The 17,278-nt window shown below is 44.4% G+C and overlaps 1 protein-coding gene across 1 annotated transcript in view; it reads left to right on the top strand.

The window, feature by feature from the left end:
- The window catches only part of klhl32 (kelch-like family member 32), a 411,538-nt gene that overhangs the window by 214,876 nt on the left and 179,384 nt on the right, over positions 1-17,278 (top strand). The window contains exon 5 of the mRNA XM_085997427.1: positions 5,603-5,701. Within this exon, the coding sequence (XP_085853553.1) occupies positions 5,603-5,701 (99 nt within the window). The remainder of the gene's footprint in view (positions 1-5,602; positions 5,702-17,278) is intronic.

The following is a 17,278-nucleotide window of genomic DNA, read 5'->3' on the forward strand; positions in this document are numbered from 1 at the left end:
AGCTGGTAGTGCCAAGCACTTGGTCAGCAACGCCTTCAAGAGAACGTTGAGTTAATATTTGGAGTGAGAGGCCTGATGAAGGGCTGAAGCCAAACCATTAACTTAATTTTCTCTTTCTGGTGCTGATTTAATTTGCTGGATAGTTCCAGCATTTTCTCTCATAACGTAACACAGTACCTGTTATGCATTGCCTACATTGCAGGTATACGGACATACGAAAGCGACAGTCAGGTGACTACCAATTGGTCCGTCGAACCTGTCCCATACAGTCATGTTGCAACTGAGCTTCATGATCTACCACCCCTCCCTCACTCCCACCAACAGCCTGTAATCACCTAGGAGAAGCAAAAAAAAACAGATATAAAAAAAACCTTAGGCCAAACTTTTCGGAAATTCCTTTCCAACCCCCACACACGCGATCAAAATGAGTTCCAGGATACCACAGTGAACATGAAGCATGTAACTCAATACCCCACCTACCTTTACATGTTGTGATATTAGCCACATTCAGGAACTCATCCAGCTCCCTTTTTGAATGCTTGAAGCGAATCTACACTCACTTCAGAAGTTGGCAACTTGTTCTAAATGTCGACGAGCCTCATCGCAAATAAAAACCTTCTGACATCTAACCTAGTTCTATGCTTATGTAACTTATACAAATATCCCATGGTTCTCCGTAATCTAATTCAAATAGCCTATCCAGATGCACCCAGTCTTAGTTGCTTCATTATTTAAAATAGTTCAATCAAATCTGCCCAAAGTCTCTGCTTTTCTGAAGTGTAAAGACCCAGCTCGCTAAACCTACCATGGCAACTAAGGGCTTTTAAATTAGGTATCAATCTACTGGCCGCCTTCTGAACATTTTCCAGGGCCTCCATATCGCCCACCATGTGATGGGACCAAAACCGGACACAGTATTCCAGATGAGGCCTAACCAAGGTCTTATACAAAGGACAGTATAGTGCTTTTTGTTATTTATTGGCTTGTCTTTAGACATACATAGGATTTAATATGATGTACAGCACGGAAACAGGCTATTTGGCCCAACCAGTCTATGCCGGTGTTTATGCTCCACTCGAGCCTCCTCCCGTCTTTCCTCATCTAACACTCTCAGCAGAACCCTCTATTCCCTCCTCTCTCATATGTTTGTCTAGCCTCCCCTTAAATGCATCTATACTATTCGCTTCAACCACTCCCTGTGGTAGCGAGTTCTGCATTCTCACCACTCTTTGGGTAAAGAAGTTTCTTCTGAATTCCCTATTGGATTTCTTGGTGACTATCTTATATTGATGGCCTCTAGTTATGCTCTTCCCCACAAGTGGAAACATTCTCTCTGTATCCATTCTATCAAAACCTTTCATAATTTTATAGACCACAGCCTTCTTTTTACAAGAGAAAAGAGACCCAGCCTGTTCATCCTTTCCTGATATATATACCCTCCCATTTCTGGTATCATCCTTGTAAATCTTCTCTGTACCCTCTCCAGTGCCTCTATATCCTTTTTATAATATGGCGACCAGAACTGAACACAGTACTGTAAGTGTGGTCTAACCAAGGTTCGATACAGGTTTAGCATAACTTCCCTACTTTCAATTCTATCGCTCTACATCCTAATAATCTATTTGCTTTAGCTATAGCATTGTGGCATTGGTTGTGAAACTTTAGCGATTCATCTACTATAACACCTAGGTCTTTTTCCCACTCAGCAGACTATAGTTTGGAACCAATGCTTGGCATACATGTGGTTCATATTAGCCCTACCCACGCACATAATAGTACATTTATCAATATTAAATGACATCTGCCAAATGTGCATCCGTTCCCCCATTGCATGTAGATCTGATTTTATTTTTTTTTTTCTCATCCAAGGTTCTAACACTCGCACAAATCTTTGTACCCTCCTCAAACTTGCAGGCACTTCCCTCAAAGCCTCCATCCAAATCGTTAATGAAAATTGTGAAGAGTATTAAGAACAACCTTCTGACTATGATAATGTCCCTTACTAATTCCTTACCCAACCCAAGATCTGTTCTCCAATCTTTCAGGACTCTATCTTATAAAGTAACTTAGTGTGTGGCACCTTGTCAAAAGCTTTATGAAAATCTAAGTATACAATGTCGACCATGCTACCTTCATCCACCAAATGAGTAACTTCCTCAATAAATTCAACTAGGTTGATAAAACATGACCTTTTCTAGAAGACATGGTGAGAGTCTTTGATTACTCCTTCTCTGCCCAGGTGGCTATACAGAGCGGGGGCGAAATTGGGCTCGGTAGCGCCCGTTTTTTGGGCATTATGAGGCCCCTTAAGGTTCCAAAATGGCATCCGCCATTTATGCTAAGTGTGCCAGTTGCCATCTTGGCAAAGAAGCTAGCGCGGATGCACCTAATGTCTGCCAGAAGTATGCAGAGCAGGCAGATCATGATGTGATACCAGTGCTGCCATTTTGGAGCTCCATGCTCCAGCCTACATCCTCTCTTAACCTCATGCAGCTCAGCACGTGTTCAACGGCATGAAGGAGCTCCCACCAGTGCTATTTAAACGGATCATCAACTACTTACAGGTTAGTTGTTGCATTATTTCTTCTGGCTGTTGCTGCAATTCTACATGTTTTGGCTGCTATTCCATACTTTTTAAAAGTTTCAATATCTACAGGGAGTGGCCTGGCTGGTGCTGAAGTACTTTTTAGTGACTAAAGGCTTGTGCACAGACCAGTTGCTTGCAGACATGGGTGGCCTAGTAGGGCTTCCTCTTGGCATTGAGCATGACTGGGAGAATAAGCAGAGGCCATGCAGGGCAGAACAAGCTGCTGGAAAAGGGTGGGGGAGGAGGGGGAGAAGGGCTCTCGGCAGGAGGCCATATCTGCAGAGGGTCTTTAGGGAGCAGATCTGTTGCAGAACAGATTGCAGGTGTGCTGTGACACCCTGGAAGCCCCTTTGCACACTGGTATCCAGAGCCATGATGGTAGCAGTCTGAGCTTCCATGGCAGCAAGCTGAGATTGCATGAATGCAGTCTGAGCTTTCACTGCAGCAGTCAGACATTGGGTGGGCGCTGCTTGTGCTGCAATGGAAGCTGAGATATTGGCCATCAGATGCAGCATCATGGTTGGCTCCACAGGTGTGTTGATGTAGATGTCCACCCGTTCCATATTGGAAAGGATGGGCTCCAACCTCTGCGAAATCCCTGTGCCAAGTTGGTGTCGGTCTGCTCTATGTTCCTTGACGTTGAATGCAGGCTTTCCAGTGCACCAAGCATTTGGGTGTGTACACCCATAACCCCTATTCTGTAGCCTGACCCATCAAAGTCCTCATCTGAGTCCTCTGCAGCAGACATAGTGTGCGACCTCGCCCACCAGCGAGCTGGCCCCTGCGCTATCCTTTTCCCCAGCCCTGGCTGCAGCGCACTTGTGTCTCTCTATGTGCAGATCCCGCTTCTCTCCTATCCTCTAAATTACGTGCAGTGTCAGTATCTGAGCTGGTGGCTGCGAGTGTGTAATGGAGTGACGGTGTGTCTTCATCATCACTCTCTACTTGCTCTTCCTCCACTGCCTGGACAGGTTGCATTTCTTGGGTATCTGAAAAGAAAATGGGACAAGAGTAGGGTTGTGTTGAGGGGAGAGGAGAAAGTAAGAAGTGCTGCTTACACCATCAGCAGCTTCTCAGTCAGAAGAGATTGTGAGATGAGGGAGAAGTGGGATGAGAGAAGGAGGATTAGGTATGTGGATACCCTCATCTTTAATCGATTCAGCCCCACCGGTGGCCAGGACCTCCACAATGGCCCTTCCCATAATGGCCAGCACCGCCTCCTCCATGGGGGTTAGAACATGCAGGCACGCTTCTCCCCTCTGGCTAGTTCCTGCTGCCTCCAGTTGTGCAGCACCTTCTCATGCAAGAAAGAGGGAAGTGTGTCAGTGAGTGTCATACAATCTGTTTGGGTGATGTAGCTGTATGGTTGAAAGCTGGCAGTGTGTGCAAGCTGTGAGATGTGGGTTTGAGGCTTGCAACAGTGCTAAGTGTGTGAGGGTGAGGTGAAGCATATGAATGTTAGGTATGAGTCCTGATTGATATGGATTGTTGGTAGGTGAGTGATGGGGGTGTGGTGAATTGAGCAGTGGCTGAGACTAGTGCTGCAGTGGGTAGGATATGGCATTTGAAGATGCACTCACTGACCTTGACCACTTGTGTGAGATCATTAAACTTCTTCAGGCACTGCATTCAGGTCCTTGGGGCTATACTCCTGGCATTGACCGCCACAACTATCTGATCCCACTGCCTTCTCATGTACCCCCCTGAGAATACAGGACATCTCTCCTCCTTTCCACCTCCTCCACCAAGACCTCCAGTGCCGTGTCTGAAAACCTGGGGGCCCGCTGTCTCCCATGGTCAGCTAATCTTCTCTCTTTCCCAAGTCAGATTCAGTTGAAGAACAACTCCCAGCATCTGCTTCAGCCACAAAGCACCTCCCCTTTAAAAGGTGCAGGCTAGCTTAAAGTAGTGCAGGCTAGCTTTAAGGAGTGCGCGTTACTAACCATATTGGGACTCCGATGATGCTTGTAGCCAATGAACAGCGAGGGGAGTGCTGGCTGCTTGCAGAAATCATTATAATGAGCAGGCAGCATGAAGTTGGTGTACTGCCTGCATTCCACTCAACAGGCACTGGTTAATCATGCATCGCGATCTCCACACCTGTTTTTGGGGGCTAACAAATTTATAGCCCAGTATCTTTAATGATCCCTTCTAGCCACTTGCCTATAAACAAAGTCAAGCCAATGGACCTATAATTTTCTGGTTTTGACTTGTTGCCCATTTTTGAATATTGGCATAACATGGAAATATCTGTGTCCATAGCGAGCTGTTTTATAAATAAGCAAGGGAGTCACTGATTGTACCCATTCCTTTGCGCATCTTCTGGTGAATACCGCAGTACCAATAGCCGGATCTGTTTTGAGACCCCTTCTTCTTGCCACATTCACTTTGACACTTACAACTGTACGTTGCATTAATGCTAACTGAGCATAGTCTACTGGGTGAAGAATGAGCCTAGTCTACTGGAGTGAAGATTAATGTATTGGAGCCATTTAAAACCTCTGCCAGAACCTGGGAGTTCACCTGAATCTTTCCACAGCCCTATGCAGTCTTTAATGGCTCTTTGACTCCTAGCCAAGCTTTTAAAAAAAGATTTTACTATTGCTACTGCAGTTATACACTATCTTCCTCTCCAGTGAGCTTTTGATTGCTCTGATAGCAGCTTTTGTTGCCTTTAGCTGAGTTCAATACCTATCTCTGTTCTCCTGAGAGTTATTTTCCTTTAGTCTCTAAAAGTATTTTTGCGTTAGTCTGATTTGTCCTTGCACATAACCAGTTAGCCACTTTGGCTTTGTTTTACCATGTGACCTTCTTTTGACTCTAGGGACATCTATGACTTCCTTTTGCATTAGGATGGTTTTAAATGTATTCAATTTCTCTTCTGTGTTGGTAATGTCCCCGCTGAATAGAGTCACACAAGCTGTTGTGATTTAGTACAATTAGCAATGCAGAAAAATAATTTATTTGACACAAAGTCAGCCTCTCTTTTGAGCACTGGAACTGTTTAATTTTCAGATCTTACTGGAACCAGGTGTAGTTCAAGATGTGCTTGCAGCAGGAAGTCACCTTCAGTTACTGGAGCTCCTGAAACTGTGTTCTCACTATCTAATCCAGGTGAGCCAATACTTAGCTTCATTATTCCTGGCTGCTGACTTTGAAATCACACTATACAAAGAAGCAAATTTTAGTTTCTGAGGGGCCTTCCTCCCCTCTCTCTTGTCTGTGTTTCTTTTCCTCTTCCTACCTGCTGACTCCTCCTCATTTGACACTAAAACAGAGATGAAGGATGCAGCAAAATATTTACAGAAGTAAATAGATACACTATTGGCTGCAAGAATAATGCATCATAAATGAGATTGAATAGGCAGAGAGAGTGAGAAAGGAGTTGTGGAGTGATGGACTCTATCTTATAAAAATAACTTAGTGTGTGGCACCTTGTCAAAAGTTTTATGAAAATCCAAGTATACAATGTCAACCTTCATCCACCAAATGAGTAACTTCCTCAATAAATTCAACCAGGTTGGTAAAACATGACCTTTTCCAGAAGACATGGGGCCAGATCTTCAGTGTGCCGTGAGGCGGGCTTTTAGGCGTGCGGGGGGCAAAAATCCCGAATTTGGGGGTCCTGACACCATCCCGCCCAAAACCCGCCTCCACGTAAGTTTCAGAGGAGGCGGGTACCCGCCCCGCACTGGGACCCGCCGACCCGAGGCGGGAAGGGATTAGTGCCAATTAACTGCCTGTTAACAGGTAGTTAACAGGCAGTTTTTAGCCTAATCCCTATTTTGAGGGGTGTCGTGTGGGATTCCCAACGGCTCCAAATCACGCCAGGTTAGAGCAGGCGGGCTGTCGGGTTGAAGGACTTGGAGGGGTCGCGATGTCGGTGTAAAGGTGAGTGATGGGTGCATGAGTGCAAAGGTAAGTGTGTTTAGTGTGTATAAAGCGTGTAAAGAAGTTTAAATTACCTGTACTTACCTTAACAGCCTTTCTTCCTCTAGGCGTCGGGAGTCCATCATTCAGCCGGCACTGAAAGCTGAATGGCTGCGATCTGTCAAAAGTGACAGCCTTCAGCTTTCAGTGCCGGTGACAGTTCTAACTGAGTCTGCGTAGAAGGACTCAGGTTAGAAGTAAGACTGTCAGTGTTTGACAGCTTCAAACAGCTGTGAAACACTGATATTTCATCTGTCAAAAACTCTTGACAGATGAAATTTCAGTCTGTGACATCACCTGTTGCCGGGTGGCCCTTAATTGGCCTGCTGAGCCCGCTGGGCGGGCTCAACAAGGTCAATCAAGTTAAAATCGTGTGGATTGGCCGGACGTCGATGGAGGCGGGACTAAAACCCGAAAGTTGTAGTCCCGCCTCCTTCCCGACTGCTGAATGAAAATCCAGCCCATGGTGTGAGTCTTTGATTATTCCTTCCCTGCCCAGGTCACTATACAGAGTGGGGGCGAAATTGGGCTTGGTAGCGCCCGTTTTTTTGTCCAACTTTCAATGTCTGGACACTTGTGGCAACGTATCTGGTAAGGGAGCCAAAAAGCACTCCACAATTTTTGAGATCTTTGGGGGGAGGGGTGGGAGGGGATCCTGACTGCATCCTGGGCCTGAACCACAGGTCAGCCCCACAAACCCAATCATTGGCTTGTTTTGTCTTTTCTCCCTCTGAGAGCAGAGGACATGCAAACTACTGGCATTGAGAGTCCCCATCCTCAGCCCCAGCCCCACTCCCTCCTACACTGCTGGGGAAAAAAGAGAAACCAGGAAAGTGTTTTGGAAATAACTGAGAGACAAACTATAAGGAATGAGTGAGTTTATTTTTACCTCGATTCCCTAGATTGAAATGACATTTCAGAAAATGATTACAATGCAGCGCTTTTGAACTGGGGTTCCAGACTAGTGCTGGTAGCAAATAACAAAGGTGTTTGATTTCTGGAACACAACTTCCATTTCATGTGAATACATCCATTTTATCAGCAAACCTTTAAAGAAAACTTTTGTTTTATTTCCTTCAATTTCAATCAGTTTATTTCACTATAAATCTGAGCAGACAGTCATATTGATACACTTACTGTTTCTTTAGCTTCTAAAATAAAATGTATTGCTTGTTGAGGTATAGTGGTTGCATAAATCTAGCCTTGTCTCTCTATTTGTTACGTTGCATATGTATTGTTTAACCCTTCTTACCTATGATGATTAACTTTGTTTATTGTCAGTTAACATTGAGAAACAAGTAACAAGAAAGCTACCAAAAACCTTAAAATATTTCTGTTAAAGTTTCCCAATAGGTGTAACTGAAAATTATGCAGTCAGTTCTTTTCATGTGTACCAGTTTTTTTTGGAAAGAAATCTGGAAATGTAATCGTGTACGATGTATTGAAAATAAATGACAGTCACACAAAATTCTAATCAGCCTGGGCAATTTTCCTGAAGTGCTTCTACCCACCAGACAGCAATTCTGTGAAATCAGAATACAGCGACACCGGCTCTACGTACTGGGTTAGGACAGAAGGGAATGATTCCACAATCCCAGGGAAAATGGCTTTGGGATTGCTGCGCATGCAAATGCACTCATGCAATTGAAGTGGGGATCTGACCTTGCTGGATTCAGCAAGGTCAGCTAATTTTAACAATTTGCATGTGCTCCCTGCGCAGCTTGAGCCTTGTGTATGGGGTGTAATGAATTGGGGCCTGCCGAATCTGGACCATGCAATTCTTAAAGGACTGCTGTTCAAAATTAAAGGGATATAGGCCCTTAAAGGTAAGTGGTTGCATATAGGGAATAAAAATATTGGGAGTTTCTTTCAAGGCTCTAAAATGGTGACAGCAATTTTCAGCCTTTGCGAAGGCTCTATGGTCTGTGGAGGGAAGAACTAACAGGCAAGGTCAAAAGGACAGAAATGCATTGTGGTGGAATGAAATGGAGTTTGTGGGGAAACAGCACACTGGCACTGCCTCTGACCCCCTGTTTAATGGCTGGCAAAGTGGACACTCTGCATGAAGTGGGTGTGAGTATAGTTGTTATGAGTAGAGGTTGTCACTTCTGGGCATCCTCTCCAGAGGACAGCAGGAGGTGGCAGACACACTGAAAACTACTTATAGTACCTACAGTACTTGCGAATGAATGTGAGCGAAGACAGCACATTTTCAGGAATCTGGCATGGTTAGGCTAATCAACAGTACCATGTACCAGGTAGATGGCACCTGCCATAGAACCATAGAATATTCCAACACAGAAGGAGGCCATTCAGCCCATCATGTCTGTACTAGCTCTTTGCTGAAGCAATCCAAAACTGCTCCCACTGCTCTGCACTCTCCTAATAACCTTGCATCTTCCTCAGTTTAAATATTTATCCAATTTTCCCTTAAAATGTAATGGACTCAACCAATGTTCCCGTTGAGCTGCATGGCCACGTGGTTGCACAGCTGTCTGATGGTCCCGTGCAGGCCGCTTGCTGGCTTTACAATGGAAAAACCGCCCATACGCAGAAAGTTGAATGGGGCCGCGCACCCCCCAAAAAAATTAGTTAACATTGGACTCAAACGCTCCTTGTAGTAAAATATTCCATGTTCCAACAAGCCTCTGCACAAAGAAAATCTCCGAACCCTGTCCTCATTCTCTTAGTGACAGTTTTGAATTGATGACCCCTTGTCACTGATTTCCCAACCAGAAGAAATAACCTTTCCCAGTTCCCTCTGTCAAAACTCTTCATAATTAAAAAAAAACTGAAATAAACCTCCTCTTAGCCTTTTCTTAGGTGTTAGCCGTCGCTCAGTGGTAGCACTCTTGCCTCTGAATCAGAAGGTTGTGGGTTCAAGTCCCAGTCCAGAGATTTATTGTTGTTCTCAGGAATTGGCAGCAGATGTGCCAAGGTCATCAGCATAGTCTCCTCACATATTGTGAGTAGGTTATATAGAAACCCTGGAAAAGGTTTAAAGGGGAGCTAGCAGATTGATACCTAGGAGTTGTACATGGAATAGCCAAGGTTGGGAACGAAATATTCCAGGATACTTAACTTTTAGAAAAGATAGGCAAAATGGAAAAGGAGGAGGGGTAGCCCTGATAATAAAGGATGGGATAAAGACAGTAGAGGGAAAGGATCTTAGCTCCGAAAATCAGGAAGTAAAATCAGTTTGAGTGGAGCTAAGAAACAGCAAGGGACAGAAAACATTGGTGGGAGTTGTTTATAGGCCCCCAAACAGTCATTGTAATGTAGGGCAGAGTATAAATCAGGAAATTAGAGGCGCATGTAACAAGGGTAATACAATAATCATGGGGGACTTCTACATATAGACTGGGCAAACCAAATTTGCAGTACTAGTGCGGAGGACGAATTCATGGCAAGTATGCAAGATAGTTTTCTAGATCAGTATGTTGAGGAATCAACTAGGGAACAGACTATTTTAGATCTAGTATTGTGCAGTGAGAGAGGGTTAATTAATAACCTTGTAGTAAAGGGGCCTTTAGGGAAGAGTGACCATAATATGATAGAATTTTATATTAAGTTTGAAAGTGATTTATTTAAATCTGAAACTAGGGTCTTAAATCTAAACAAAGCAAACTACGTAGGTGTGAGGGGCGAGTTGGCTAAGGTAGATTGGGAAACTACATTAAAAGGTATGACAGTAGACAAGCAATGGCTAGCATTTAAAGAATTAATACATAACTTACAACAAATATACATTCCTGTAAGGCACAAAAACCCCACAGGAAAAGTGGGCCAACCGTGGCTAACAAGAGAAGTTAAAGATAGTATTAGATCAAAGGAAGAGGCTTATAATGTTACCAAAAAGAGTAGTAAGCCTGAGGATTGGGAGGATTTTAGCATTCAGCAAAAGAGGACCAAGAAATTGATAAAGAAAGGGAAAACAGAATATGAGTTGTCATGAATCTTATCATGACTCATGAAGTAACACTGGGCGGCCAGCTGGTGGCGCCGTCCAAGGAGTATAAATACTCGGGCGTGGGCCCAGCTTGCTCAGGATGTTTCTGTAACCAGGAACTAGTGATTGTAACTAAAAATCTCATGGTTTTGAAACAGTTGATTAAAGCCTTGTTTTATACTCAAACCAAGTGCTCAGTAGTCTTTTTACATCATGAGTAAACTAGCGAGTGACATAAAAACAGATTGTAAAAGCTTCTATAAGTGTGTAAAAAGGAAAAGATTAGCGAAAGTAAATGTGCGTCCCTTACAGGCTGAGACAGGAGAAATTATAATGGGGAATAAGGAAATTGAGGAGTCGGGTAGGAGGCGGGACTACAACTTTCGGGGTTGTAGTCCCGCCTCCATCGAGTTCTAGCCAACCCACGCGATTTTGACTTGATTGACCTTGTTGAGCCCGCCCAGACCAATTAAGGGCCACCCGGCAAGAGGTGACGTCACAGATTGATATTTCATCTGTCAAGACCTTTTGACAGATGAAATATCAGTGTTTGACAGCTGTTTGAAGCTGTCAAACACTGACAATCTGTACTCCAAGTTAATTCCTTCCTGTCAGGATGATTTAGAGATCTTCCCGGAACAGAAAGCTGAATGCTGGAACTTTTGACAGATTGCGGCCATTCTGCTTCTCTGTCCCGGTGAGATGAGGGACTCCTGAGACCGGAGGGAAGGAAGGCTGTAAAGGTACGTACAACTTCTTTAAACACTTTATACACACACCAAACACAGTTACCTCTGCACTCATGCACCCATCACTCACCTGAACACCGGACATCTCGACCCATCCAAGCCCTTCATCCCGACGGCCCGCCTCGCTTACTTGGCGTGGTTTGGAGCCGTCGGGAATCCCACATTTCAACAATGAAAATAGGGATTAGGCTAAAAACTGCCTCTAACTACCTGTTAACAGGCAGTTAATTGGCATTAAACCCCTTCCCATCTCGGGGAGGCGGGTCCCAGTGCGGGTCGGGTACCCGCCTCCTTTGAAACTGGCATGGAGGCAGGTTGGGGGCGGGATGGGTTTGTGCCCCCCGATTTCGGGATTTTAACCCCCACACGCCTCCAATCCCGCCCAATGAAAATCCTGCCCTTTGTGTCTGTCTTCATGGAAGAAGACGCAAAAAACGTCCCAGAAATGGTGGCGAACCAAGGGTCTAGCAATAATGAGGAACTGAAAGAAATTAGTATTGGTAAAAAAAATAGTATTGGAGAAATTAATGGGACTGAAAACCGATAAATCCCCTAGACCTGATGGCCTACATCCTAGGGTTTTAAAGAGGGGACTATAGAGATAGTGGATGCATCAGTTGTTATTTTCCAAAATTGCATAGATTCTAGAATGGTTCCTGCAGACTGGAAGGTAGCAAATGTAACGCCACTATTTAAGAAAGGGAGAGAGAAAACGGGGAACTACAGACCAGTTAGCCAGACATCAGTAGTAGGGTAAATGCTAGAATCTATTATTAAGGACGTGGTAACAGGGCACTTAGAAAATAATAATACGATTTGGCAGAGACAACACGGGTTTATGAAAGGGAAATTGTGTTTGACGAATCTGTTAGAGTTTTTTGAGGCTGTAACTAGCAGAGTAGATAAGGGGGAACCAATGGATGTGGTGTATTTGGATTTTCAGAAGGCATTCGATAAGGTGCCACAAGAGAGGTTATTAAACAAAATTAGGGCTCATGGGATTGGGGCTAATATACTAACCTGGATTGAGGATTAGTTAACGGACAGAAAAAAGAGAGTAGGAATAAATGGGTCATTTTCGGGTCGGCAGGCTGTAACTAGTGGGGTACCGCAAGGATCAGTGCTTGGGCCTCAGCTATTCACAATCTATATCAATGATTTGGACGAGGGGACCAAATGTAATATATCCAAGTTTGCTGATGATACAAAGCTGGGTGGGAATGTAAGTTGTGAGGAGGATGCAAAAGGCTTCAAGGGGATATAGACAAGCTAAGTGAATGGGCAAGAACATGGCAAATGGAATATAATGTGGAGAAATGTGAAGTTATCCACTTTGGTAGGAAAAATTGAAAAGCAGAGTATTTTTTAAATGGTGAGAGATTGGGAAATGTTGGTGTTCAGAGGGACCTGGGTGTCCTTGTACACAAATCACTGAAAGGTAACATGCAGGTACAGCAAGCAATTAGAAAAACAAATGGTATGTTGGCCTTTATTACAAGAGGATTTGAGTATAAGAGTAAAGACGTCTTACTGCAATTATATAGGGCCCTGGTGAGACCACACCTGGAGTATTGTGCACAGTTTTGGTCTCCTTACCTAAGGAAGGATATACTTGCCATAGAGGAAGTGTAACAGAGGTTCATCAGACTGATTCCTGGGATGGGGGGATTGTCCTTTGAGGAGAGATTAAGTAGACTAGGCCCATACTCTCTGGAGTTTAGAAGAATGAGAGATGATCTTATTGAAACATATAAAATTCTTACAGGGCTTGACAGGGTAGATGCAGGGCGGATGTTTCCCCTGGCTGGGGAGTCTCGAACCAGGGGTCACAGTCTCAGAATAAGGAGTCGGCCATTTAGGGCTGAGATGAGGAGAAATGTTTTCACTCAGAGGGTAGTGAATCTTTGGCATTCTCTACCCCAGAGGGCTGTGGAGGCTCAGTCATTGAGTATATTCAAGCCAGAGATCGATAGATTTTTGGTTATTGAGGGAATCAAGGGACATGGGGATAGTGCAGGAAAGTGGAGTTGAGGCAGAAGATCAGCCATGATCTTATTGAATGGCGGAGCAGGCTTGAAGGGGAGAAATGGCCTACTCCTGCTCCTATATCTTTTGTTCTTATGAAATTTGTCTTGTGCATTAGTGCAAAAGGGGCTTTTTCCTAAATTTGCCTAATGTTTTTTCTCCTCTTTTTTTTTGCCTCTCCCAGGAGATTGTGCAGCTGGTGGGTGTGGTGGAACAGATGGGGTGATAAGTGTGTACAAGGCACACCATGACCGTATAGGACATGCTCGATGTACCAGCTAGTCTTTTCTTGTCCTTCATTTTCATATGTTCGTACGAATGGTTTGGGACCTGCTGATCTTTTTGATGTACTCTCTTTCATAATCTGATACCTCAATGACAAAATACTGTATCTGAGATACTTAAAAAAAAAAAAACCTGCATAAAGACAAACTTAAGAAGCTATTTAAAAGCTCTTGTGCCCTGGACTTTCCCTTGCTCGCATTCCAAAGGAGAGCAAAACAAAAAGAGCAACTGATTCAAATACCATTTAATTGTCCTAGGTGTGTATTTAAATATTTTGCCTTAAATCTGAACCCTTAATTAGGTTTGTGCAGGAAATGGATGAGCATGAAATTTCAAGCAAGTGAGGAAATTAGCATGGAATTGATATACCAATTCCGTGCTCCTTTGGCGCCAGTCTGTTTGGAGACCGGTCACCAGTGGTATCCCGCAGGGATTGGTATTGGGACCGTTCCTCTTTACTATTTTTATTAATGATCTGGATGTAGGTATTGAGGGCACGATCTGCAAATTTGCAGATGATAGTAAAATCTGTGGGAGTATTAAGACTAGATCACACTCGTCTGTTTCAGGCGGATATTAATGTGTTGGGAGATTGGGCTTATGAGTGGTGTATAACTTGGATAAGTGAAGTGTTATGCATGTGGACAGGGCAAATGCTCAACATTCACACACCCTTCAGGGAAAAGCATTAAAGAAGCTGGGGATAGAAAGAAATTTGGACATTCTAGTGCATGAACAATGCCGTGAAGCGATAGCTAGAGAAGATAGGGCGTAGGGGTGTATGCATAGGACAATTGAGTCCAAGACGAGGCATACTATTTTGTCCTTGGACAAGACCTTGGTCAGGCCACACTTGGAATACTTTATCCAGTTTTGGTCTCCTCACATGGTGGGTGACATTGAGGCTTTGGAAATGGTGCAGAGGAGGACCACTAGACTAATTCCCAGCCTAAAGCATCTTAGTTATCAAAATAGGCTAAAAGAGTTGGGACTCTACACTTCAGAGAAGCGTAGACTTAGGGGGATCTGATTGAGGTTTATGAGATAATTAAGGGAATAGATTGTGTTCCAATTGAGTTTGTTCCTATTAAATAGGTTAGAGAGGACCAGGGGTCACATATTTAAGTTGTATAAGGCAGTTGTATAGGTTAGATGTCAGGAGGTGGTTCTTTTCCTAGAGAATAGTGGACCTCTGGAACAAGCTGCTGTCTCGTGCGGTGGACGCTGATTCACTGAATTCCTTCAAGCGAGAGCTGGACCTGTTTCTGGCCGGAGCGGAGATCACCTCTTACAGAAAGTTAGGTACTGCAGGGAATTCAGGGCCAGAGTAATCTCTTGGACTAGTTTTGATCGCCTAGATGGGTTGTAGAGGAATTTCCCAGATTTTTTCCCCCCAAATTGGCCTGGGTTTTCTTCACCTTTTTTTTGCCTCTCCCAGGAGATCAGATGGTTTCGGGTGGGGTGGGGTGTATATGTTGTGTATATGTCACAATTGCGTGGAACAGGCTCGATGGACCAGAGGTCTTTACCTGTCCGTCATTGTTCATATGTTTGTAGATAGCTCCTTTCAGGTAGCAAAATGTCCCAAGGCACTTCACAGAGACGCAATTGGACAAAAATGGATTCTGAGCCAAAGAAGGAAATATTAGGAGGGATGACAAAAGCTCAGTCAAAGAGTTGGGTTTTATGCAGGGTCTTTTTGTAGGGAGAGAAAGCTGAGGAGGCTGAAGGATTTAAGGAGGGAATTCCAGAGCTTGGGGCCTAAACAATATAGGTATGACCACTAATGTTGGAGCGAAGGGGTGGTGGGGGCTGGGGGAGTGTAGTTCTGGGGAGTTGGGAGGTGGGGGGCGGGGGGGGGGGAGCGGTGGTGGGTTGTAGGGATGAAGGTGGGAACAGAGTTAGGGAGAAGTGAGGACATGAAGGGATTTAAGCATAAGGATAAAAAATTAAAATTAGAGATGTGGGTGGCTGGGAACCAATGTAGGGCAGGGGTGACGGATGAGCAATATTGGTGCAGGATAGGATACAGGCAGAAAAGTTTCAGATGAGCTGAAGTTTACGGAGTCTGGCGGATGGGAGGCCAGCCGCCATGAGAGTATTGGAATAGTTCAATCTGGAGTCTAGTTCAGCCTGGCATCTAGTTCAGCCTGGCGTCTAGTTCAGCCTGGCGTCTAGTTCAGCCTGAGATGGTGGCCGGTGAGGGTACAGAGTTTGTGGCCGATGCCAAAAAAAATGGCTTCAATCTTCCTAACTTTTAATTTATTTGTTATTCATTTACGGGATGTGGGCATCGCTGGCATTTATTGCCCATCCCTAATTGCCCTTGAAAAGGTGGTGGTGAGCCACCATTTCAGAGGGCAGTTAAGAGTCAACCACATTGCTATGGGTCTGGAGTCACATATAGGCCAGGTAAGGATGGCAGATTACCTTCCTTAAAGGACATTAGTGAACCAGATGGGTTTTTACGACAATCTGATAGTTTCATGCTCACCATTATTGATACTAGCTTTTTTTAATTCCAGGTTTTATTTAACTAACTGAATTTAAATTCCCCAGCTGCCATGGTGGAATTTGAACTAATGGGCTTGATTTTAACTCAGCCGTCAGGCAGGCTTTGAGGCATGTGGGGGGTTAAAATTGCAAAACCTGGGGGTTGGGATACCCTCCCCCCCCCCCCCCCCCCAAACCTGGTTCCCGACACCTAGCCATTTTAACCCAGGCGTGTCTGATGGTCCCGAATCAGTCCCGCCTGCAACAGGCGGGACTGGTCTTTAGGGCTCTTAAACAACACTCATTGGCCTTTATAATCCCATTTTAACATCCCCTTGCCTGTTTAACCCTTTTCCCACGTAAAACACGCCTGGTGGGGATCACGCCTGTGAAACCTGGCGTGAGCACTATTGGCTTGCTGACTAATGTGAAGAATTAGCACACGCTAGCGGGGTTGGGGTTATTTGTCTCTGGCCAGTCAGAAGCCTCTGAGCTGCTCCAGGGCCCCCCTTGCGGTTTCGAAGCGCTCCCCTATTCCTGCGCTCTGACTGCCGGACTTATTCGGTAGCGATGTAGACAGAAAAAAACGTGACTCGTGGTTTGGGTGCAAAACAGACCAGTATTTATTGAAAACAAAAGAAAGAAACAACTTAAAATAATCGATATAGCTCTTATGCCTGGTACAACACTTTTGCTTAACGCAGTACCCTCAGTGTCCACTAGAGCGCTCCCTGCTCAGTGCAACACTACTTTATTTTAAATCCAGCACCTTTTGCTTAAAAACCCTTTGCTCACTACAGCACCTTAGCTTAGTGGCTTTTACTTAAAAACAGCACTTTAAATACAGTTACTTAAAAAAACAGCTAACAGCGTTCACCACAGCACTTCTTTGCTTGGTGCAACACTCCTTTTAATACAGTTTTAAATACAGTACTTTGAAACAGCTACTCCTTTTTAATACAGTTTTAAATACTGAATTCAGTGTTCACTATAGCACTACTCTGCTAGGTGCAACACTGTCTTACTTAAATAGGGGAGGAGAAATGGACACAATGAGGGAAGATCGACTAAAATCACAGTTCTTAACAAAATTCCCTTTAATTCCCACCCCTATACCTATCCTAAGTTGCCTTGTGGAAGGCCAGAAAAATATATGCTCACCACTGGAAATGTCTGCTCCATGCCCTGCAAACTTAGATCTTCACTGCCCCGAAGTAAGAAACACCCCAGTGTTTTAAAAGTAGACTGCTGGTGTTCTAC

Source organism: Somniosus microcephalus, chromosome 9 (genome assembly GCF_052327205.1).
Source record: "Somniosus microcephalus isolate GS21.2 chromosome 9, FLI_Smic_1.0, whole genome shotgun sequence".
Lineage (NCBI taxonomy): Eukaryota > Metazoa > Chordata > Chondrichthyes > Squaliformes > Somniosidae > Somniosus > Somniosus microcephalus.